Genomic DNA, 22,885 nt, shown 5'->3' with positions numbered 1-22,885 from the left:
TGACACTCATGTTAGGCACAGTGTGTCTTCCAACTGTGTTTGTTTTTAGTTTTTTTCTGAGGCAGGTGAAGGGAGCATTTCATATGCTGGGAAGATTCCATGTCTGGTGTGGAAAGCTTACACTCTCCAAATCTACTTCACCACCTGAATGCATCAAGAGCAGAGGGACTTGTCTCAACCAAACCCAGCCAAACCAGGCAGCCTCGTGTCTCCTCTGCCAGCCCTGGGTTAATTGTGTCCATCAGACAGTCAAGGGCTGCTCCTTGAAGCTTTATGTACTGCTGACACAGTGCTTAACTGTAGCACCTCCATTGCCTGCTTCAGCCAGACACTGGCCATTCAGAAATATTTATTTATTGAGGACTGCCCCAGTGTTCCTCTTTTTGGGAAGCTGTTTGCCAAACTCCACCAGCAGTGGGGATTTGCAGAGGATGCTCAGTGCAGGAGTTGTATGTGGTTGCCGTTCTTTCTGTGTGTACTGTGTGTTTTTTTTCCCTTGGAAACCTGAGCAAAGCATTACTTTAGGGATGCAGTTCAAAGATGAGAGGCAGTTGGGGAAGCCATAGTCTTATCTCTTCTCCCTACAAAAACTTGTGCAGTATGGGGGGCAGGAGGGCTGTACTGAGGTGCTGACACTGATGGGAGTTTGTTTCTCTGACTCCATTGGCTCCTGCATTTCACTTGTGACAACTTGGAGTTGATATCAAGTTCCCAGGCAATTATCACTAATGTTGGCAGGACACTGCTGCCACATAAAATACAAACTGTAATGTAAGCATTATTCGTTTTTATTTGTTCAGAAAGAGGCATAAGCAGGGAAAAGTGAACAGTTGACTACTGTTATGGGATGGACTAAAAGCAGTCATGCTGTTGAGCCAACAGTAGCTCAAATCCTGCATGGGGTGAACTAGAGCAGAGTGAGTTGTAAGCAGATTCACCATTGCATGAATGTACTTTGGCATAATTCAGTTACTTTGATCTTTCTGTTTCTAATTTATTGTCATATTGCTTTCTTACAGGCAGGCAGAAGTCCTGAAGGCTGACATGACAGGTAATTGCCTTTATTATACAGTTGATCTAACTTCTTAATATTTGATTCCTGGTGGTGTTTTCCTTTTGCTTATCATTCATAAGAATTTTCTGTAAAGTGTGTGACCTTACATTAAAGGCTTGTCTTCTGTATATAAATATAGAAATATATAAATAGTATTTTAACAACTGTGCCCCTTTTGCCTGTACCTAATACATATTTTTGAAGTTGACTTTGGATGTTCTAAACATTTGGAGATGAAGGTCATGTCTCTGCTTCACTCTGTGACTCCTGCCCAGACTAGCTTGGGAACTGCTGTATTTGGGATTAGCCAGGATTTGGGTGGTTTTAAAGAACCTGGGTGAGGAAATGCTGATCTGAGCACTACCATGTGTTGTGAAAGTGCAGCCCTTGATGCAGTGAAATGCTGTGAGCTGTGATTTAAGCTTTATATATTAATGGGAAATGGAAATTATTTATATTAATGAATCAGCCCTGCAGTAAAAGTAGCTTCCCTCATGAACTTTGCCCAGCTGTTCTTGCCACCTGGGTGTAGTGAAAGTAGCAGGCTGGTGTAATCCCCATAGGACTATTAAAACCACCTGGAGCCACCTAACCCAACAGGAGTGGCTCCACCATCAGCATCAGGATGGTTTCCCTGGGGTGAGGCCCATCCCTTGTGCTCCTGCAGCCCCAGCCCAGGTGGTGGTAGAAGCCATGGCAAGTTGGACTCTGTACCTCAATAGCAGGGAGCGGTGTTTGCACTCGCCCTCTGGGATGGAGAGCAGATAGCTACTGAAGAGTTAGGAAATGGCAAGCACGCAGCAGTACTTGCCCACAGTGTTCTTTAAACACCAACAGCATGTGTCCATGCACTGTCCTATTTAGCATCCCTCTATAGATTTATTGTCTGCTAATTATTTTTTGGCTACACTGGAAATTTTTCTAAATTCATCCAGTGGTAAGAAATTCTGCTGTTTAAGAACTTACGGAAAACCACATCCTCCTACCCGTTTTGTTTTTTAACTTGCCAGCTGCTAACTTTGTTCACATTTAGTTCTGGTGTTGTAGAAGACTCATCAGTTAAGCAATGAGCATTCAATCCTCAACCCCTCTGTAGTTCTTGTATTTCACTATTCTGAGGAAACTGATAAAAGCAGGTGTTTGGTGGTGTGTATCTTATACTGAGCTCTATTCTTTCATTTGGTAAATGAGTGAAAAATCAGATTAACTCCATAAATTTGTGACTTTGTGTTTTTTGTTTTTTTTTTTTTTTCTTTCTTGTTGCTCAGATTCAAAGCTGGGTCCAGCAGAAGTCTGGACATCCAGACAGGCTCTACAGGACTTATATCAAAAAATGCTAGTGACTGATTTGGAATATGCTTTGGATAAAAAAGTGGAGCAGGACCTGTAAGTACCTCATTGAATTTGTGTGTATGTATGTGATCTGGGCTGGGGAACAGGAAAGCCTGAGACTTCCAGAAAAGCAATTGTATCCTATGGAATGGTTATCTTTTTTCCTTTAAAATGAGAGCTGTGCTATGGGTGAAACATGAGAAGGCACTGCAGAGCTGATAAAGAACATGCAGTAGGTTAGTGCTTTACCTCTGGCAGTTCAGAGGCAGCCATGTCATGCAGGACTGGGTTTTGTAGAGCCAGATGGAGGTGGAGAAGCTAAGGAGCACCAGTCTGCTCTACTCTCAGGGAAGGGCTGAAGTCTGCATTTTCCTGAAAGGAGGAAATTTGCCTGATGTAACCGCCTGGAGCTTTGAGCAAGGTCTAACAGGAGCTGAGTAGCTGCTGAAGACCAGTGTTTAAGCCCTGTGAGGTAGAGCTGGGCAGAGGGAGGAATAATCAGGGTTGCTCATGGAGTTAATTACTGGGTTGCTCATGACACCTTACAAATCAGGGGAAGATCCAGCTGGGTTTTCTCCATGCCCTGAATCCATTCCCTGTTATTTATGGTGTGGACATGGGTTGTAATAAGTTTAGTTAACAGAAGCATGTGGTTCTTTCAGCATTGAGGGAAACCAGATGAGTAGGCTGGCTGAGTTCTCCTCTCTGTGGTTCCAGTTACTGAATGATTTTTAACCCTCATTTCTGTTCCCCACATCTTGTTTTAGGGAGGGACTTCTAGGCTGCCTAAAATAGAACAATTGCAAGCAAATATTAATGACATTAGCGTTAGCCATATACACATATATCTTAGCTATATATATATATCAGGATCTGTTTTCCCTAGATATGAGACGTGAGGAAAGATGGTTATTCCATATTTAACATTTGTTCTCATCTGAATGTTGCCTGAATTTGAATATTCTTCATGTCTGATGCTATGTAATTAAACAGTTCTTTCCTGTTATTTATGCCATCTGCATAAGACACTTCCAAAGTAAAAATATAAATGCTTCTTTTATTTTCAGTTGGAATCATGCCTTTAAAAATCAGATCACAACACTCCAGGGTCAGGCGAAAAACAGAGCAAATCCGAATCGGAGCGAAGTTCAGGCGAACCTTTCTCTGTTTTTAGAGGCAGCTAGTGGCTTCTACACACAGGTGAGTTGCACAAAGTAGAGGGGATGGGTGGAGGATCAGTTTTAGGTAGGTAAAATCTGGTCTTTGCCCTTAGCTTAGGAAACTGCTGCTGTATTGGATTGAGCAGTGCACCTTGCTAACTGTGGTGCTCTCAGCAGGAGATGTCTGCTGAGAGACAGACATCTGGTGATGGGCTTTCTTTTGATCGGTCTTGAGCTGAAACTTTTGTGCATCTGGTAGTTGTTTTGGTGCAATTTAGGTTCCTTTCTAACAGAATCTGCTTCAATGCCTAAACCCCACTGTTTTGGGTAAGGTCAAGGTCCATTTTGACTGTGCTCTGCCGTGCCTGCTCAGAGCAATCATAAAGCAGCAGGAAAGGGTAGAATGATACTTCTTTGCACCTTCTCACTGTGCATCTGTTGCCTTCTTGAGCTACCACCTGTGTGAATCCTCTAACTGTTAGAAGGTGTAGCCTTCAGTGGCTCTCCAGTCCCTTCTTAAAGCCATTTACTCTGTCTCTGCAGTGACCTGTGGTGAGGAATTTTGTCTTTTAATTGTAATGTCTTACAGAAATGATGACACAAAAAAACCTCAAGCCCAGCAGATGAGTTAGTTGATATACTCTTAGTACTTTTTTTGTACTCTTTCTCTAAAAATTCCCATTTGGCTTCTCATTCCTATGTATGTGTTTGTGGGCCATTGCCTTCATTCCTTTTCATTTGCTGTATAGTGAAGGATAAGCAAGGATAATCAGTTTGTTCTTGGATTAAGTTACTCAGGAACAGAAATAAGTGCGGCAAACGCAGATGCGCAGGATGTGTGTGATGGCCTGATGTTTCGTTCTTTGCCCCTTCCTTGTGACTCCTAACACTGATGATGAGCATTGAGGTGTAAGTCTTTATTTTTGACAACAATTAGAACAATTAGTTCACTTCTAGGAACTTCTCTTCCCCTGAAGCAAAATTGTATTACTGAGTGCTCTTGGACCAAGAATTTTTTGCAAGGTTTTCAGTTAATTGCCAAAGGAGTGTGATTCCTATTCATATACTTATTTCTTACTGACATATTTTTGCCTACACTCTCTCCTATGTTAGACTTCATTAGATTTCATTAGATTTAAATTATGGAGAATAAGAGTCAGTGTATGATGATGGCCTTAGTAAAGATAACTTGCATTTCTTTCCTTTTTTCCCCTCATTTGGTGTCTGCTTCAACAACATTATGGTTGCTGAATCCTCTCTCAGTGTTCAGAGTAAACTTTGTCATGGCTAATTTACACTGTCTTCAGCTTACAGCACTCACAGTAGGTCATTCATACTGTATAATTTCCTAGTTGGATTCCAGATATCTGCAACGCCAACCCCAGAGTAACCTTGTGGCTTCCCTTTTTTCCCTTTCAGCATTGTTTTTTGGTAAAGCTGCTTGTGGAGGTAGCCAGTTTCACAGGCTGTCATGGTTGCCAAGGGTGTTCTACCTCTACACTGTTTGTCTTGCAAAAGCCTTATTCTTTCCTGCAGTGGATCGTGGAATTTTATTCTTTCTGAGTTTGACACTACAGACTGGGTCATCTTTCTCTGTTTGCTGTGATGTTAATTACATTTACAGTCTAAAGCTTTGGCTCAGCTAAGGTACCTGTTCTCCAGCTGTGAGGCCTCCACAAGTGACATCTTTGAACAAGAGCATGAATTTTCTTAATTTGGCATCTTTGAAGATGTCAAGATGCTCTCTTTTATCCAGCTTTCATCTGTGAGATCTCTCTCGTTTGATGATTTTTTGTTTACTGTCTAAAGACAGAGCCAAAGGGGTGTGAGGTGTAACACAAACCTCTTTCTGCAGCAAGCAAAAGCATCATGTCACATCCTGCTGACAGTGTATGTGTCTCTGTCAGCCATGGGCTTTCTCTGTGCCTTTATCTGGAAGTGCAACCCTCCTGCAGGTCTGTTTTATTTGGAGGCTGAGCATGTTCCCAGCTGGGAGAAAGTCTGTCACTTCTTACCTGCATTTTTTACCCTAGAACTCAGTCCAACAAACACTCTTCACTCTCTGGTTGCAGTTACTTTGCAGAGTATTTGCTGGAGTCCATTAGGAGAAACTTCAAAAGTACTAATGAGAATGGCAGAGTTGAGGCTTTCTTTCAATCAGCTTTTGAAATATTTGATCAAGTAGCTGGTGCCTTGTTCCTTGAAAGAGTCTGTGTTGGCTTAGCACAAATATTTGCTGACACCTCAGCCACTGAACTGTTAATATTGCCTTGTGTTGCTTACAAACTTGGTTATGTTCCAGCTTATTTCTAAAGTTTAAGTTGGGATAGTGTGGTTTCTTATGTTGGAACAAGCTGCTTTGGAGAGTGAGGGATGTTCCTTTCTAATATTTTCTGAGAACAGTGTCACTTCTTGAAGGTTTAAAACCCACTGTGTTCCTCTTGAGTGTCCTACTGAAAAAACAAAACCAAAAGACAAAGCAAAACCATAACTCCAACAATATCTGTAGACCTCCCATAGTCAATCTCCACTGATAAATCCTTGGTGATTTAAATATCATGAGGATCGAGTTGCTTACTGGTTTGGGATGAAGAGCTTTTTTTCTTACTGGGCAGACGAACACAGTGGACACAATGGAACTCAATGAATTCCATATGGAGAATGTATTTTCAAGTCTCACTTTCAGTAACTTGAGTTTGTTCACCTCAAATACGTTTGGCTCATCTGTGGCGGGCACACACTTGTGAGTGGCACTGTTAGTTTTGTGACTTGTTTTACTGCCTGTCCAGTGCCTGTCTGGAGCTGCTACTGACCCAGCCCATTTTTGCAGTTACTACAGGAATTGTGCACAGTTTTTAATGTAGACCTGCCGTGCCGTGTGAAGTCTTCCCAGCTGGGGATCATTAGCAATAAACAGACGCACACCAGCGCCATTGTGAAGCCGCAGTCCAGCTCCTGCTCCTACATTTGCCAGCACTGCCTTGTCCACCTGGGAGATATTGGTGAGTTTCAGAGGGAAAGGGCTGGGACGTGGAGTTCTGTCTGTGTTCAGCTTCTAGAGAGGGATCTCCATGTACCACAGCAACTGCTGGAGCAAGTGTGCTCCACTTTAGTAGCTCCTTGCTGATTGTGCCTGTGGTCATTGCAGTGGGGGAAAGACCTGGAAAGAAACTCTGTTCCGACTTACCTAGTGTGTGTACACATTAACACACTGAGACAGTTAATCACTGGCTTGCTAGTGATCTGCTAGACTCTGTCTCCTAGCATTTTAATCATGTTCTAGCTGGTAGGCACAGGGAAGTGCTGAAACTGGTAACTATTACAAAAGCTTGTTGCAGCAGGCTACCACACTTCTCCATTCCAGAAGACATCTTATGCACAAGGGCACCAGTTAGAAATCCAGTTTTTCATAAATGAGGTATCTTTTTCAGATTAAGTTCAACAGGATTATTTCTTTCTTGATTTGAGTAAATCTTTGTGGTGTAGAAAGTTCTCTTTTCACAGGAATATGCAGTTGCTTTTTGAACAATCTAAAAATAGATCTAGTTGGTGATTGTGCAAAGAGGGATGAAAAAAATTTTTAGCTCTCTGTATATTGTGTTCTTGGCACTGTTGTCCATAAGACAGTCTTAGGTCTGAGGCAAAACAGCCACCTCAGAATTGAATGTGTGACATCTTGGTGCTGTTTGGTGTAATTGCACGTTCTTCTGATGCTTATTTCTGAAATACTAGTGAAATGCTCTTCAGGTAAGTTGCATTTTATGAAAATAACTGCAGGAGACTGGAATTTTGTGCCTCAACTTGGGATTTTTGCTGTTTTTTTAGCTCGCTATAGGAATCAGACCAGCCAGGCAGAGTCTTACTATAGACATGCAGCTCAGCTTGTCCCTTCTAATGGTGAGTCTGGGATACCTTTTCAGTTCATAATTCCAAAGGAAGATTTGGGGTATTGTTTTCTTCTGTGGCAGTTGAAAACATGGGCTTTTATATAAATATCCCTCTCCAAATTCTCTGCAAAGCCATACAACAAAGCCTCACATGTCAGTAAATCATTTAGATAATGGTTATTTGCATGATCTGTGTTGCTTCCTTTTGTGCAGGTTTAGAAACAAGGATGGTAATACACAGCTTTACTCCAAGGCTTCACTACTGCTATACTTTGTTACATTCATACATTATAAAGGACAATTAATGAAAACTTGCTTTATACCAGCATTGTTTTTTTTCTTCTGTTGTTTATTCCCATGCCAATTTATAAAAAGTTTATATAAAGTTTCTGATGGCAGTTCATGTGTTCTTTAGTTCAGGGAGCTAGCTTTTTAGTTATTGTCTTCCAGTGGCCCAAAATGTTGGGATGGTGATAGAAGGATAAGTCACTTTTGAGCTGGGCTGATGAAACGAGTAATTCAATTTTTTAGCCAGTTGCATTCTAACTAAACAAAACAAAAACTCAACCCCCTGAAACAAACAAGCAAACAAAATCAGAGACCCCCATACCCACTCCTTCTCCATCCAGAGTAAAAAAAAAAAAGGGCAACAAAAAACCACAACCAAACAAAAACAAAAAAGACCAAAACCCAAAACAAAACAAAAACCAAACCAACAACAACAACAGAAACGCAACACAGGCAAACAAAACAAACAAACAAAACCACAAAAAAACCCCAGACAGCTGATGCACCACAAATGTAGAAGTTTAGAAGCTTTTTCACTGAAGTGGTACAGATCCAAGGCTGGGGTGGAAGGGTCAGCAGGTGCATCTGAGCCACTTCAGTCTGTTGAAGAACCGAGGACTTTATGCTCCCTTTCCAAGTGACCACATGTACTCTGAAATCTAGCATGTTTCCCCCCAGGACAACTTGTTGGACAGCTTGCTTTTTTCTCCCTTAGGTCAGCCTTATAATCAGTTGGCTATCCTAGCTTCCTCCAAAGGAGACCACTTGACCACAATTTTCTACTACTGCAGAAGCATTGCTGTGAAGTTTCCTTTCCCAGCTGCCTCCACTAACCTACAAAAAGCACTTTCTAAAGCACTGGAAAGGTGAGACTAAGTAAATTGTTGCCACTCAGGTAAGTTGGAAGATATTTCTTCTAAAAGTACCTGCCTTGCTAGAAATTATTCATATTTGGCAGTGGAAACAGAAATCGCTCAAGCTTTGTCCAGTCAAAGCATCCTCACAGGTGCATGGAACGAAGAATAGTTTGTGATGTTCCTGACTTTGATTAGTGAATGCAGGAAATAAGCATATTGTGCCAACACAAAAAGTAGTTTTGCAGGACATTCCTCCCTCATTTTGGAGTAATTCTGTAGTGTTATGTGCAGCTGTGTGTGATTCCAAAGACTGAATCAGGTATTTCTATTCTAAATGCAGTCGTGATGAGGTGAAGACTCGATGGAGTGTGTCTGACTTCATCAAGGCATTTATTAAATTTCATGGCCATGTGTACCTGAGTAAGAGCTTGGAGAAGCTGAGCCCTCTTCGAGAAAAGCTGGAAGAACAGTTCAAGGTTAGTTCTAACAACATATTAATTAGTATAATGAGAATATTTTTAGCAGCTGAGTTCAGAAATTACAGTCCAGTAATCATTCTTTCACATGATAAAATACAGGAAGGTCAAGTAGCCAGTTAGGGAAGGTTTGCATTGCTAACATTGGATAGTTCTGGTAATTTCTGCCAAGATTAGGGATTTTTCCCATTTGACACATGGTCTGTTGGTGGAGATACAGGAGAAATCAGAGACCACTGTTGATTCTCTGCTCTTTAACCTGGATAATTCTTGGATACCTGTGAAAAGGACTTGATTAATCTGTGAAGTCTTGGCTTAGTGGCCTGAGGAATTTAGAGGGCTTCATTTTTTGGGTGGCTTTCATTCACTCCCAGTGGTTATTAAGGCCGCTTTTAATCTGCCTTGGAAAACTTGCCTCTCCTGTTAACAGTTTGCCCTTGAAAAGTGTCCCATACAACCTTACTTTGTGCAGACTAGAACTATGCTGAACGTGTTTTCCATGGAAAATCCAGGAGTCCCACTGATTACATACCCAGCTCATTATGTTGGACAGTACAGCCAAGATCAAAACAAAAGAGTTTTGTATGGTATTTATGCAAAGTAGTACAGTTTCAGATAGCACATTATGTTAACTGGTAAATGCCTTTTGGAAACTGCTCTGCTTCAGCGTCCTAATTTGTGGAAAAGCATCAGGGAGGATGGATATGTTCAGCAGACCAGTGGATGCTTTTCAAAAATAGGGAAGGGGAATGTGGTCTGAGCAATATAAAAAATCACAAATGTTCTTTACAGTCCTTTTACACTTTTTTGTCTTGAATTGTGCTGCTACAGCTAGGTTCACACTGTCTTTAAAATAAATTTAAAAATCCACAGCACTTCCTATGAATTGGCTGCTCCAACCCTGGCAGTTTATGTTGTTTCAGAGTGCTTTTAATCAATAATTATGAGCATTGCTCAGAAGTGGAACAGTCTTTATTTTCTGGACTGATCTAGAGTGTTGAAACAGCTAATTGAGCCCTGCTTTGTTGCTTAGATTACCTTTTTTGTTGTTTGTATTATGCAACATAAGGCCCAATTTATCAAAGAGCAACTCTTCTGGCTTCAAGTTGGACGTGGATGTGAAGTTGGCTGTATGGTAGTGAATCACTTTAGCTTTGTGGCTCATTTTAACTCTGAGGAGAGCAGTTGCAGGGTTGGGAGCATTTCAGTCAGGCCCTGGGTGCTGCTGCTGGCAGCTCTGCCAGTCTCAGTTGTCAGCTGTACTGTGCTTCATGCCCTAAATGAGAGAGTCAAGGGTGAACGTGGAGCTTAAACCTTTTCCTGATGCTTATACTAGTTAATCCAACTGATTCCTATGTGTCTGAAGATTTGTTGGCTGAGATTTAGGATAGCTCCTTTTTTCCCACAAAAAGCCTTGAAGTCTCTTTTCCTGTCCTGAGAAAGGTGTCTTTTCTAGCATAGTTACTGAAAGACATTTGTAGATAGCTCTCTCTATTTTAGTCTGCCAAGGCATTCTGTGACCCATGAAATCAGGTGTGGAATTAGTCTTTAATGCATAACCATGCAGTAGTTAAATTTTCCTGGGATTTTTTTTTTTTAATGTCACCTTCTCCATGCTGGTTCTTTGAAAGGCAGACAAACCCAGTGGATCTATGGGCCTTTGCAGTGCTGTCAGTGCACATTCCAAGTTGCACTTGCTCTGGAAGAGAACCATCTGCAAAGGGGATGTTGATTTGTTGTGTGCCTGAGCTGGTGTACAAGCAAAAACCTTGTGCTTAATAGTGGGTTCTTCCTGGAAAGCCCAGTGCTGTGCTGGGAGGAATGACTTGAAAATAAAATCCAGAATGAATGTTGTGTAAGAGCAGAAACCTTAGTCAAGCAGTGAAGGAGCAACTACCAATCCTTTCAAGCATGTGTTTTGCCATCTAAAAATATATGCACCCTGTGTCTTTGTTGCAGAGGTTGTTGTTCCAGAAGGCCTTCAACTCTCAGCAGTTAGTCCATATTACTGTGATCAACCTGTTCCAGCTGCACCACCTGCGAGACTTCAGCAACGAAACAGAGCAGCACAGCTACAGCCAGGATGAGCAGCTCTGCTGGACACAGCTCCTGGCTCTCTTCAGTAAGTGTGGGAGCTAATTGATTTTTGTAGTTCTCTTGATTTTAATGTGGAATCCATTAGTAATTTCCTGTCAGGATCTAGCTTAATGGCTGTCTGAGGTAAGTGCTGAGAATAGACATCAGGGAGAAAGTTGTGAGAGATGATGGTCACACAGGATCATTGATGTCAGCAGTGCTGACTAATACTGGATTTCTGTGTCCGGACTTACTCTGTTTGAAGCTTTACAGAACTCTGCATCATTTTCCTGGTTCTGAAAGAGCATTTTAACTTGGGTGCAAAACTGGATCCAGCTTGGCGGTGAGTAGTACCCCTCTTGGGGGCTGCTCCCCAGTTGGCTGCATACAGTTGGAGTTGCTTTGAATGGAACTGGTTCTGATTCAACAGGACTGAAGTTGAGTCAACCAGGACCTCAGATACTTCTTTACCCTTGGTAATATCAACCAGGAGATAAGTGAAAGTGCAGAGCATTTTAGATTCTAGCCACATAATGCTGATTTGCTTAACTTGATTGAGGCTGTTGTCAGCTTGGCCTTGTTTGTCAACAACTAAATTTCTGAATAGCTGGATTTCTCCAAATTCCAGCCTGGAGCTGATTCTGAAGGCACCATGGTCACACGGGTGTGGTTACTCTTTCTCACCTTCTGTGCTCTAAGGGGTCTGGGCTGGGTGCCTGCCTGCAGAGCTCCAGTGCATTTGTGTGCCTGCTGGTTGAAGTGAATAAAGTGCAGGTAGGTAGTTGAGTTGATGATTTCTGATAAATAGGTGAGTGACTGTTTTTGCACTGGGCTTGTCTCAGCTGATTTTTTTTAACTTACCAAAATGACTTGCCATGACAGTTGAAGAGATATAAACATCAAGATTCTGATGCATAGTAGAAAACTATTAAAAAGCCCTGTGTTGTGATCTGTTGGTGGATTGTTTAAGATGAGGTAGCTGGGCTGCCTTGTTGTAAAGAACTAGCTCTTAGAATAGGGGTTTATGGGGTGGATATATTTGATTAGGTTATTTGGTCAACTTTGAAGTATCATTCCCACATAATGGAGTTTTTTTCTTTTGCTTTTTCCTCTTACTTTCTTTCTAGTGTCATTTCTTGGGGTCCTGTGCAAGTGTCCTTTACAAAATGACTACCAGGAGGACTCTGGGGCTGCATATCCTCTTCCAGCTGTGAAGGTTTCGATGGACTGGCTGAAGCTTAGGCCCAGTGTTTTCCAGGAGGCAGTGGTTGATGAAAGACGGTAGTGAGTGTTAATCTTTCTCTTGTTACATTTTGTTGCATGAAGGTCCTAATTACTTTTGATCCACAAATTAGTCATGGGAAAAGTGATCATACAACTCATCATTACAGATACCAAAATGACAGAAAGTTCATAAAGCAAAACATGAGACTTGTCGGTTACATGAGCAAATTGATTCTTTTAATTGTCTTTAGGTTTGCTGTAAGTTTTTTGCAATCAGGGGATCTATTTTAAAATGTCCAGATTGAGCATAACTACTGAGTGTTCCTGTAGTCTTATCTAGTATAATGATTTCTCAGATTACTGGGGGAAGTGGCAGGAGAATACATGCCTTAATTTTGTGCAATAAACCATCACTTGGGCAGTGCTGGAATGTATTCATCTAGGAGTTAAATTCAGTTTAGTAGAGGGGCTCTTTAAGTGTCAATGCAGGCATAACTGTTCTGGACTGTTGCTCTGATTTTTCACTTTTGCAACTAATCTCATAAATTAAGGCTTAAATTGCTCAAAACTCACTTTTTTTTTTTTTAATAGTCTGTTAAATTTTCATGAATTACTGTGATTCAATAAAGTATTTCTGTACAGTGATTCTTAGGATTGTAGTGACTGTTACTGATGCAGCTGGATGAGTATTGTTCCTAAGATGGGCTCTCAAGGAAAGCAGTATGATGCATGGAGAACAGGGGTGCCTATAACTTTGCTTTGTTAAATAAAAAACAAAAAACCCTCTGGAGTTTTGGGAGCTTAAACCACAGAATTCCTAAAGGCAAGATTAAGGAGAAGAGTTCAGATGTGGTTTGGAGATGGTGATAACTTCTGCCATTTGCACATCCTCAAGGAAGACTTATGCCTGTATTTTAATAGGCAAGATACCTAGTTGATATCAAGTAGTCCCTGCAGAGAGGACATGCAGGTAGTAATTCATGGAGTAAATGGCTTTAAGCTGAAAGAGAGTAGATGTGGATTGGTTAGAAAGAAATCCTTTCCTGTCAGGCAGTGAGGCCCTGGCCCAGCTTGCTCAGAGAAGCTGTGGCTGTCTCATCCCTAGAAGTGTCCAAAGCCAGGTTGGATGGGGCTTGGAGCAACCTTGGGGGAGTGGAAGATATCCCTGCCCATGGCACAGGGTGGGAGGGCCCTTCCAGCCCAAACCATTCTGGGATTCTCTGAAGGAACCCATTTTCTGAACAACATATGGACTTTACTTGCCTTACTGAAGACCTGTGGGGTGTTTTTTCCTTCTTTTGTTCCTTGTCAGTCATGGGAAGGAGCTGTTGCTCAGTGTAGTGTAGAGAGTAATCATGAAGATCATGCTGTCTGTGCCTGCAGCCGTGCAGGAAAGCAGCTGAGGGTGTACAGTGCTGTTGGGGGCACGGTGCATTCTCCAGGCTGTGTGCTGCATGATGTCTGAAAGCCTTGCTGAGGAGGACACACTCATTTCTCCTAGACTGAGCACAGCGGGCATCCTGAAATAATTTTCTGTTGTTTCTGTGGTACCCATCAGTAAAGCAGAAGGGTTTTTGGACTTTTGGGTGGGAGCTTCTAGCAAACAGGAGCAAGCAGCCTGGTGGTAGCAGTTAAATGTTAACACAGTGATCAGTGTGATTTTAAATTTGTTTGCTCCAGGGCCTTTGGGAAGAATTTCCAGTCATTGCTTGTTTTACTGTATTGTGAGGGCAAGGCAGGGGACTGCAAGTTCACCTCTGGTTTAATGATCTTTCTTGGTGCAGCCCTTACTTAGAGTCTCTTCTCTTGGTGGTAAATGCTCCAGCACTACAGTACAGTGTTCTTGTTCACGGAGCAGAAGTACTTCTGCACAGCTGTGTCTTGATAAATTCTTTTGCTGCCTAAACTGATTCATTGACTATGCCTTGAGAGCCATCAGCTTTGGACTGCAAAGCATGAAATGCAGACAGGTTCTTGCAGCACTTGCTCATGCTCTAGGTTTATCTGGTTAAATTCACAACAGGCTCTCTGGCCTGCTGGATAATGAACACTGTGCTGTGAGAACCTGGCTTCCTTGGGAACTTCAGGTTGGCTTTTTAGTAATAGTAATTCTTTCAAGAAAGTGGTCTTTTCACTGACACTTTGCAAGAAACTTTTCTTGGGAAACAGAGGATTAATGTAAACTGTGATGGTAACAGCATTCAGTGTTTTTTTGGTAAAGCAAACACATCCCATGTTATGCAGTTTTCACTCAGGGTTTGCCTGTTTTCTAATTTTTAGCATATGGCCCTGGCTGATCTCTCTTCTAAATAGTTTCCAGCCTCATGAAGAAGATTTATCCAGTAATAATGGTAAGGACACTTGTAGTCTGTCCTGTAAAGAGCTGGGAAAACCAATATTTTTCCTGCTGATGTGGGAGTTACAGTTGAAGAGCAAATAAGGAAACAAGTTGTCTTCTTGTATTCATGTGAATACTTTGCAAATGCTTTTTCTTGTTCTGAGCAAACTGCTCTGCTTTATCGTTCCTGAATTCCTCAAATTGCGGGGTGGACCAATTTAATAGAAGGCTTTAGTATGTATAGAGACCATGCTGAGGTATCTGCTGTGATACTGTGCTCAATGCTTTCATGCTTTCCTTATGCTGTTTATTGTCTATTTGCCAGCAACCCCCCTTCCAGAAGAATTTGAGTTGCAAGGGTTCCTGGCCCTGAGGCCCTCATTCAGGTGGGTGACAGCTGAAGCACCCTTGTTGATGTCATGACTTCTACAGACACTGGCTGTTCCTTACAATATCTTATTTATGTATGTTTACTGCTGTATAGATTGGTGTTGTTCTCTTCAAAACAACTGCAATGGATGGTGTAGCCCTAAGAAATTCTTGAGGTTATAATATTGCTCATGACCCTGCTGAACCTCTTTAATGTAGATGCATCTTACCAGATGAGAATTACATGTGTAAATCAGACATGTTTTGAATAATATCTGGTGAAAGTTCAGAGCTTTTGATAGAGCAATGTTGACACATATTTCTAGAAAAATAGCATATTGCAGAGGGTAATTGTGTAATTATTATTCCCTCTTCTGCATCAATACTAGGAACTTGGATTTTTCCAAAGGCCACCAGGCAATCACAGGGGATAAAGAAGGGCAGCAGCGTCGGATACGGCAGCAGCGCCTGATCTTCACAGGCAAATGGATTGCTGATAACCAGCCAAGGTAATTGCAAGTGCTTTGTGTTTCCCATGCTACTGGAAGGTGAGGTGACAGAGGAGCCAGTGTGGAGTGTTATTTTTCTCTCTGTTCAACGCAGCAGTTAGCTGTAATGTGAGCACAAGATGCTGACAGCACTAACAATATGTTCTGTGGGTCAGCATGCTATTCTTTCACAGACTGATTATGATAAGTAATGTAGTGTATATAGTTGCTTTTTAATTCCTTGCTGTCTTTTTCAGGTTGATTCAATGTGAAAACGAGGTAGGAAAGCTCTTGTTTGTGACAGAAATCCCGGAGCTCTTACTGGAGGACCCTAGTGAAGCCAAAGAGAGTCTCGCCTTGCAGGAGACGTCCATGGCAGAGCCGCTGTGTGCTGATGGGAGCCCTGGACTCAAATCAGTGCTGTCCTCTGGCAGAAGCCTGAGCAACAGCTGTGATGCAGGAGAAAAACCCATGGTCACCTTCAAAGAGAATATCAAGCCCCGGGAGATGAACAGAGAACAAGGGCGCATCTACCCCCCAAAGGACATAGTGAGGGAGAGAAGGGACTTTAGCAAAGGAATAGTAGCAAATAAGATTGATGGGAAGAAGGATAACAATAAAAGGAAGAATGAGACCAAGAAATGCGGCTTGGATAAGATGCAGGAAGCAGGAAAGCAGAATGTGGCAGTTCAGGTAAGCCTTTAGCTCAGAGGAATACTGTGCCTGAGACAGTGTGATGTTGTGTCACAGCAGTCACTGCTTGTGTAGAGTATGGTAGAGCTGAGGTCTTGCTGTGGGCCCTGCAGCTACAGCTAATGCTCAGTAATGTAAAATATTTCTACCTCAAAGACCAGGTGATGGTGATCTTAGCATCTCTTTGTATTTCCTTGATGCTAGCTCAAAAAAGGAGGGAGAGAGGGAAAAATAGTGCAATGAGAGGTGCTATAACTGTCCTAAAAAACAGATTTCTACCCATTCCACAAATTATTTAGGCCACCAAGGCAGTTCATGTGGCCAGGTTGTAGTCATGCTCTTGCCATTCTGGGGCCTATTGTGAAGGAACTGGGTACTCTGTATTTTCACTTCAGTTGACTGGTGTGCATTCAACAAACTGAACATGTCACAAAAGCACTAAATTGTATATATGTGGAGTAAGACCCTCTGTAGTGTGGGTGCAATCAAGTGTCTCTCTGTCAAAGTAAGGAAAGCCACTATGCTCTTAAATTGTCAATCTGTGCTCAAGCACTTGGTCAAAATGGTTTATTTTCACATCAGCTGCTCTTTTACTGGTTATATTTTTTAGGGGCATGCTTTTTTTATCTATTTCTTTGAGCATCACTTATGAAATATATCAAGTAAACAGTGAATTCGCTGGTCTGCCTTCCACTGACTCATAGTAAATGAGGGTAGAGAGTGTCAGGGCTGATCTGATCTGTACCTGGACAATTTGGCTGTATCTCAGTCATTCCCTGATGATGACTGGAACCATTCAGTGATAGTGATGGAGATTTCTGTTATTTCCCTAGAGAAACTGTGTTAGTTCTTCACTGTTCTTGCAAGTGGAACTTATGTCCCTTGCCTCTGTAAAGCCCATTACTGCTGCCCAGGACAGGTCTGCAGAATAACTCTTCCTCTTTGCAGCTGCTCCAAAGGCCTGTGCAGTTGAGGTCTTTTCCCCAGGCTAGACAAACCATCTCTTTCAGTTTTCCCAGCTTTTGTTGTTTAGGAGCCTTGGATTATTCTCCCTGTTTTCCTCCTGATGATTTGCTGTTAAACATCATGGTTCTGAAATGGAATGTCTGAACTGGCAGCATTATTCAGTTGGTTTTGCAGGGGAGCCATACCTCGGGGTACAAAGGGTTTCTGTAAAGGCTACAGAAAGCAGGGGCAATAGTTTGTGAGTCATGGAACATGATTCTGGTATCTGAAAGCCAACATAGGTGAGTTAGAATAGCAAGTTTCTTATTTATTTGTCAAATGGATCTGGAATGTCATTGCAGGTCTGAGCATAACTTCCAGTTTTGATCTTTGTGCCCCTGTCTTGCAAAGTAAGGACTTCAGGTGGATAAAAGCCTACCAGATCTGAGGACTATGTGTAGCTTTCTGGATAGGGATGATAGCTTATTTATCAGAAATTTGTTTGATTTAGTTTTAAGATACAACAAACCCAGCTGTAGTAGAATCTGCTCTGATGTTGTCTGTTATTGTTTGTCTCTTCTTGAATAGAAATTTTGGCTTTTTAACTCCATCAGCTGTATTTAGGGCAACAAGTCCAGTGAAATGCCTTTTGTTTTGTATAATTTGGTGGGCTTGCTTATCCAGACCTGCTCCAGAATAGAGGGAGGGCTTGCTTCCCCCACACTGAGAAACCAGTCCACCAAGTTGGTGGACTGTTTGTGTTCTGCTTTGGCACTCCTGACAATTTCATGCTTTATTTCCTACGTAGTTCATTGCCTTCAAAAGCTTAAATGCTGCAGTTCCTACTGTGCAAAAATGTGAAGAATGTGGTACAGAAGTGATCAGTCCTGCTTTGCAGATACATGGGAAACTTGCATGCTCAGGCAGGATGTGATCTGGGTTGAATCTCTGCTCTTTAGGGAAGATAATGTTAGGAGCCAAGGAAGTTCAGTGCAGACTAACTCAAAGTGTAGCATACTCTTAAGGAGGTCCCTGTGATAAAGTGGTGCCTCTCAAGCACTGTGTAGGAACATTAGGGCTATTGTGGGGGTAAATATTTGGTAGCATTGACACTTCTGAGGTGACATCAAAAAAAAGCAAGGAAGGAACTGAAATTTGTCTTGATTAATTGATTTTAGTAATTTATGTTTTTATGAAGTTAACTGTAAATCATGCAGGCGGCCTTTTGGAAGCCATCCTCTGGAAATGTGTTATAGCATACTTGAGTTTTTGGATGGATAGAGCTTGAGTTTTAAAATGCCATGGCAGGAAGAGTGTCTTTGAATTCTCCAGCATTTCTGTAAAAGAATGCATATATGGGTTATAAAAATATTTGGCTTATTGTGGAAGGAAAAGGAACAGCACAATGTAAGTTAAATATGCTGAATGTGATGGAGGGTGAAGAGATGCAACATGAGCAAGGGCCTGCATAGTTTGTGGTGTTTCACATCAGCCAGAACCTTGAGGTGGAGCTCCCTCCAGACTTTTTCTAGTGGGAAATGAAAAATCCACCCAAACCTCCCAATTTTACAAATGCAGAAAGAACCCTACACTCCCATAATTTCTAAATGGGGAAATTCAATTTTAAAAAGAACTTAAGAAGGAATATGAATGCATCTATCCCTTTACTACTGTAATTTGGCAGAAAACAACTGTCCTGTAACTCCTTTCAACTCAGCAGCACTAAATGTCTAAATAAACCCCACAGTTATGGTGTGGGGGTTATTGTTGTTTGGTTTGGATTTTTTTTAATTTGATCTCTGATAGAACCCTTCTTTTCACTCACCTTTGAGGCTTGGTGTCAGGTCTGCTCCTGGGCCCTTTCTGTATTGCCCGGGTTCCTTGCTTGCTGTCTTTTTCCTGCCTGCTCCATCTTGCATTCCAGGCAGTTCTGCCGAGCTGAACAGAAAGGGAAAGTAGTCTTCCCCTCTGTCTTCCTCCCCAGGAAGACCCAGACCGCGGGAGACTCAGAATAAGGTAAACATTACATTACATTCTTCTCTCTGCCTTTAACTGGTGCAGCTCTTTTAACATAACACCCCACAGTTACACAGTAAACTGAATGAGGTGAAGCACTTCTGCCATTTGTCTTGTATGCTCTGGGTCAAAAGAATTCCATGGTGTGGAGGAGTTTGTGCATATACATGACCGTATGGATTAGGCTGAGAGAACTCCCCAGGAAGAATGTGGCAGTGTTTGTTTTTTAAGGTGCTGCAGGTAAGTAACATAATTTAGGTTGAAGCAGTGCCCTAGGAGAAGCATAGTAGCATCTGCCCTTCTTGTTTTTAAACACTGCAGGTGAGCAGCGTGGTAAGTTCATTGGATGGTGTGAGATACTATGTCTGCTTCTCACTCTCATGCTAGAGAAGGAGCCTTTTGTATCTTCCGAGTGAATATCTTTGAGTGCTTTTTTGAGGCAAGAAGTGCCCGAGGACATGCAGGGTAATCTGCCTGAGGTCAGTGAGGAGGGCTCTGTGTAGGGAAAAGAAAATAATTGCTCAGACAACCTGAGAGTTTAATTTTTGCCTTGAAACATGATATGGTTAATGTGGAAATTTGGGATAAGTGATTTAATTTCTTCATACTTTCTCTTGTATCAGGTAAAATCCCAAACGGAGATGAGGAAGACTCCAGTATCTGAAGCCAGGAAAACACCTGTAACTCAGACTCCAAGCCAGGCCAGCAGTTCCCAGTTCATCCCTATTCATCACCCAGGAGCCTTCCCTCCCCTTCCTAGCCGGCCAGGTAATTTGCATCATTGTTTTGAAGTGTCATTTATTGTTGACTGAAGAAAATCCTGTAATAGTGGTTGATACAGCCTCTAGAAGGTAGGGGCTCTGTTAATGAACATGAATTTTCTTGTTGAACATCTTATCAAGTAGTATAAAGGGGCATAGCAGAACTGAAACAAGATAAATAAGATTCCATATGCTTTGGAATCAAGGTTTGTCATGAAATCTGCCACCTGCCTTCTGGTTTAGTGGGTGTGAGATCAAGGAACTTCATGCCTAGGCTCTTCCTGTAGTTAGTCTGAACATGACAAAGCTTTCTGCTAGCACTGCTTCTGAAGCATTCCCTATGCTTCAGACTCCCTTGCAAAAGATCAATCACACTGCTTGCTTTAAAACTCACTTTCTTTTGTAGTGGCGCTCAGGTTTGAAGCTGTAATTTGTGTGGTCTTACTTGTTGCTGCGTTGCGTGTCCCATTTTGCTGTGGAGTCTGCCTGTCATACCTTACTATCCATGTTTGCTCATGGAATAACTGGAAGCTGTGTCTTCCCTGCACGTGTTGCATGGAGCTCCTCAATATAAGGCAGATGGGCATCTTCCCTGTCCCAAAGTCAGCATAAAATCTGACCTGTGAGACACAGAATTAAAGCTTGCCTTCCAAACCTGGCTTTTCAGGGTGAACTACAGGGAAGGAATTGATCTTACAGATATGAGGATTTGTCTCTAAATTGATCCAGAGACTGGTGGTCCTCTGAGAGGAAGCAGTACACATACTGTACTGATTGCTTCTGTTTGTTCCTGCAGAAGTTTAGTTCCTGAAAATGTGTTTGAAGGGGAGAAAACTCTGGAGGTAAAGCATCAAAAACCCAAGAGCAATGAAGGAAAAAGGTAGTGGGGGTCAAAAAAAAGCAGGGAGATTGGGAGGCAGGGACTGCAGGGATGTGGAAACATATGATCCTCAGATATTGCCATGCTGACCACTATCAGTGCCTGGAATATTCCAAGAAAACTCCAAAACAAACTTGTAATTCTTGTGTGATCACAGCCATGCACGTGCCAAGGTGAGGAACGACATTGTAGTGCATGTATGCAGAGTGGTGCCACCTTTCCTAAATGAACAGCATAGGAAGAGAAACCCCCACTAAAAGTTTTCTGGAGGGAGTTGTATGTTCTGCCAAATTGTGATTAAAGGTGCATTTTTTATCTTTTCCAGGATTTCCTCCTCCAACCTATGTTGTCCCCCCTTCTGTGGCTTTCTCCATGAGCACGGGGTACACCTTCCCAGGTGGTGTTTCTGTCCCAGGAACCTTCCTCCAGCCCACACCTCACTCGCCTGCAGGAAACCAGGTGCAAGGTGGGAAACAGTCCCACATTCCTTACAGCCAGCAACGGCCCTCTGGACCAGGGCCAATGACCCAGGGACCTCAGCAAACACCACCTCCTTCCCAGCAACCCCTCTCATCTTTACCAGCTCAGGCAACAGCACAGTCCGCAAGCCAGTTACAGGTCCAAGCGCTGGCCCAGCAGCAGCAGCAGTCCCCCACGAAAGCTGTGCAGGGCTTGGGGAAGAGCCCGCCACACCACTCTGGATTCCAGCAGGTAAACTTGGCCTGTGCTATATGCTGGGCTTTATTGAAAAATAAGTGGCAATGTTCAAGACTTGTCTTCCTGGATTACCTTTCAAAATTGTCATTAAAGAATTTTTTGATTGTGAACTTCTGGGCAAATTTGAAAATGAGCTGAAGTTTGGTGGGTGTGAGCATATGATGCTGTAACTGAAAGGAAGGTATGTACTGGAATGGAATATCTTTTCTGTCTTCTATTTGCTGTGTGTTTCTGATATAGACAAGGTATGGAGATGGTATGTCTGTCTCACGCCTTTCTGGTTTTCTTGTGTGAGTGATGAGGAGTGTGTGAACCTCCACCTGCACTCTCCTTTTGGCTAACTGGTTGCAGTGTCAGTTCCCTTACAGCTCTTAGTACCATTCCTCACCTTGTGCTGGAGAAAATCTCCCTTCTGGCAAATCTGGACCCAATGGTGAGACCCTGCTTGTGTTCTGGGCAGCAAAATGCTGGCTCAGTACCTTACTAAAGGTTTAGTTTGTAGGCTTTTGGGTTAAAAGGTACTGGATAGAGTAAGGATTCTATTTGGCTGTTGGTTTAAAGCTTGGCTAGAGAGCATTAGATGCCTATGGAAATTGCTTTTGATGAACACAGACATTCCACAAACATTCTGATTTGCTATCACGCATGAGCCAGGCTGACAGCTTGGATGAGTTAAGCATTCAGGTAACAGGAATTGTTCCTCCCTGCTGGTGAAATCCTGTGTCTCTGCCTCAGTATCCACAGACAGACTCGTCGAAGCAGCTCTGGAACCCCCCTCAAGTCCAAGGCTCCCTGGGGAAGATCATGTCTGTAAAGCAGCCCTATTACCTGCAGGCCCAGGACCCTCTCAAACTTTTTGAACAGTCATTACAGCCTCCTGTGATGCAACAGCAACCTCTGGAGAAAAAAATGAAGCCTTTCCCAATGGAGCCATATAACCAGAACCCCTCAGAAGTCAAGGTGCCAGAATATTACTGGGACTCTTCCTATGGCATGACGGACAACAGGGTGATGACCCAGCAGTCGAACATGGACCGCAGGGGGAAGCGGCAGGGAGTTTTCCGCTCCGAGCAGGATGCTGTCTCCAGGATGACCTTTGAGGTAAGACCCATGCTACAAGTGGGGAGAACTAAGGCTCTGGTATTCCTGGCAGCTCTTGGTGTTTCCCTGTTTCAGGAATGCCCTGTGGTCCCAAGTAGGTCAATGTAAACTTATTTGGAAGAGACCTGAGCGTCAGTACCAGGGGTACCAGCACAAAGTAATGAATTCCCCATTTTAGTAGGCTGTGTGAAGTATCAGTCTCTTGAAGATTTGGTTTCAAGTA

The 22,885-nt window shown here is 42.5% G+C and overlaps 1 protein-coding gene across 7 annotated transcripts in view; it reads left to right on the top strand.

The window, feature by feature from the left end:
- SMG7 (SMG7 nonsense mediated mRNA decay factor) overlaps positions 1–22,885 on the top strand; it is a 51,025-nt gene that overhangs the window by 19,218 nt on the left and 8,922 nt on the right. For 3 of the 7 annotated variants that reach the window (XM_053984910.1, XM_053984909.1, XM_053984903.1), the window contains exons 2-17: positions 1,020–1,051; positions 2,323–2,440; positions 3,454–3,586; positions 6,377–6,548; positions 7,372–7,443; positions 8,437–8,587; positions 8,919–9,054; positions 11,014–11,176; positions 12,258–12,414; positions 14,635–14,705; positions 15,018–15,078; positions 15,451–15,570; positions 15,807–16,242; positions 19,827–19,971; positions 21,170–21,555; positions 22,297–22,662. In XM_053984910.1, coding sequence (XP_053840885.1) covers positions 1,020–1,051; positions 2,323–2,440; positions 3,454–3,586; positions 6,377–6,548; positions 7,372–7,443; positions 8,437–8,587; positions 8,919–9,054; positions 11,014–11,176; positions 12,258–12,414; positions 14,635–14,705; positions 15,018–15,078; positions 15,451–15,570; positions 15,807–16,242; positions 19,827–19,971; positions 21,170–21,555; positions 22,297–22,662 — 2,719 coding nt within the window. The remainder of the gene's footprint in view (positions 1–1,019; positions 1,052–2,322; positions 2,441–3,453; positions 3,587–6,376; positions 6,549–7,371; positions 7,444–8,436; positions 8,588–8,918; positions 9,055–11,013; positions 11,177–12,257; positions 12,415–14,634; positions 14,706–15,017; positions 15,079–15,450; positions 15,571–15,806; positions 16,243–19,826; positions 19,972–21,169; positions 21,556–22,296; positions 22,663–22,885) is intronic. The other 4 variants (XM_053984906.1, XM_053984907.1, XM_053984904.1 and 1 more) reach the window with 4 other exon arrangements.

The sequence above is a fragment of the Vidua macroura genome, chromosome 9 (genome assembly GCF_024509145.1).
Source record: "Vidua macroura isolate BioBank_ID:100142 chromosome 9, ASM2450914v1, whole genome shotgun sequence".
Classification (NCBI taxonomy): domain Eukaryota; kingdom Metazoa; phylum Chordata; class Aves; order Passeriformes; family Viduidae; genus Vidua; species Vidua macroura.
The sequence above is the reverse complement of the archived record's forward strand: the minus strand, read 5'-3'. Positions and strand labels throughout refer to the sequence as shown.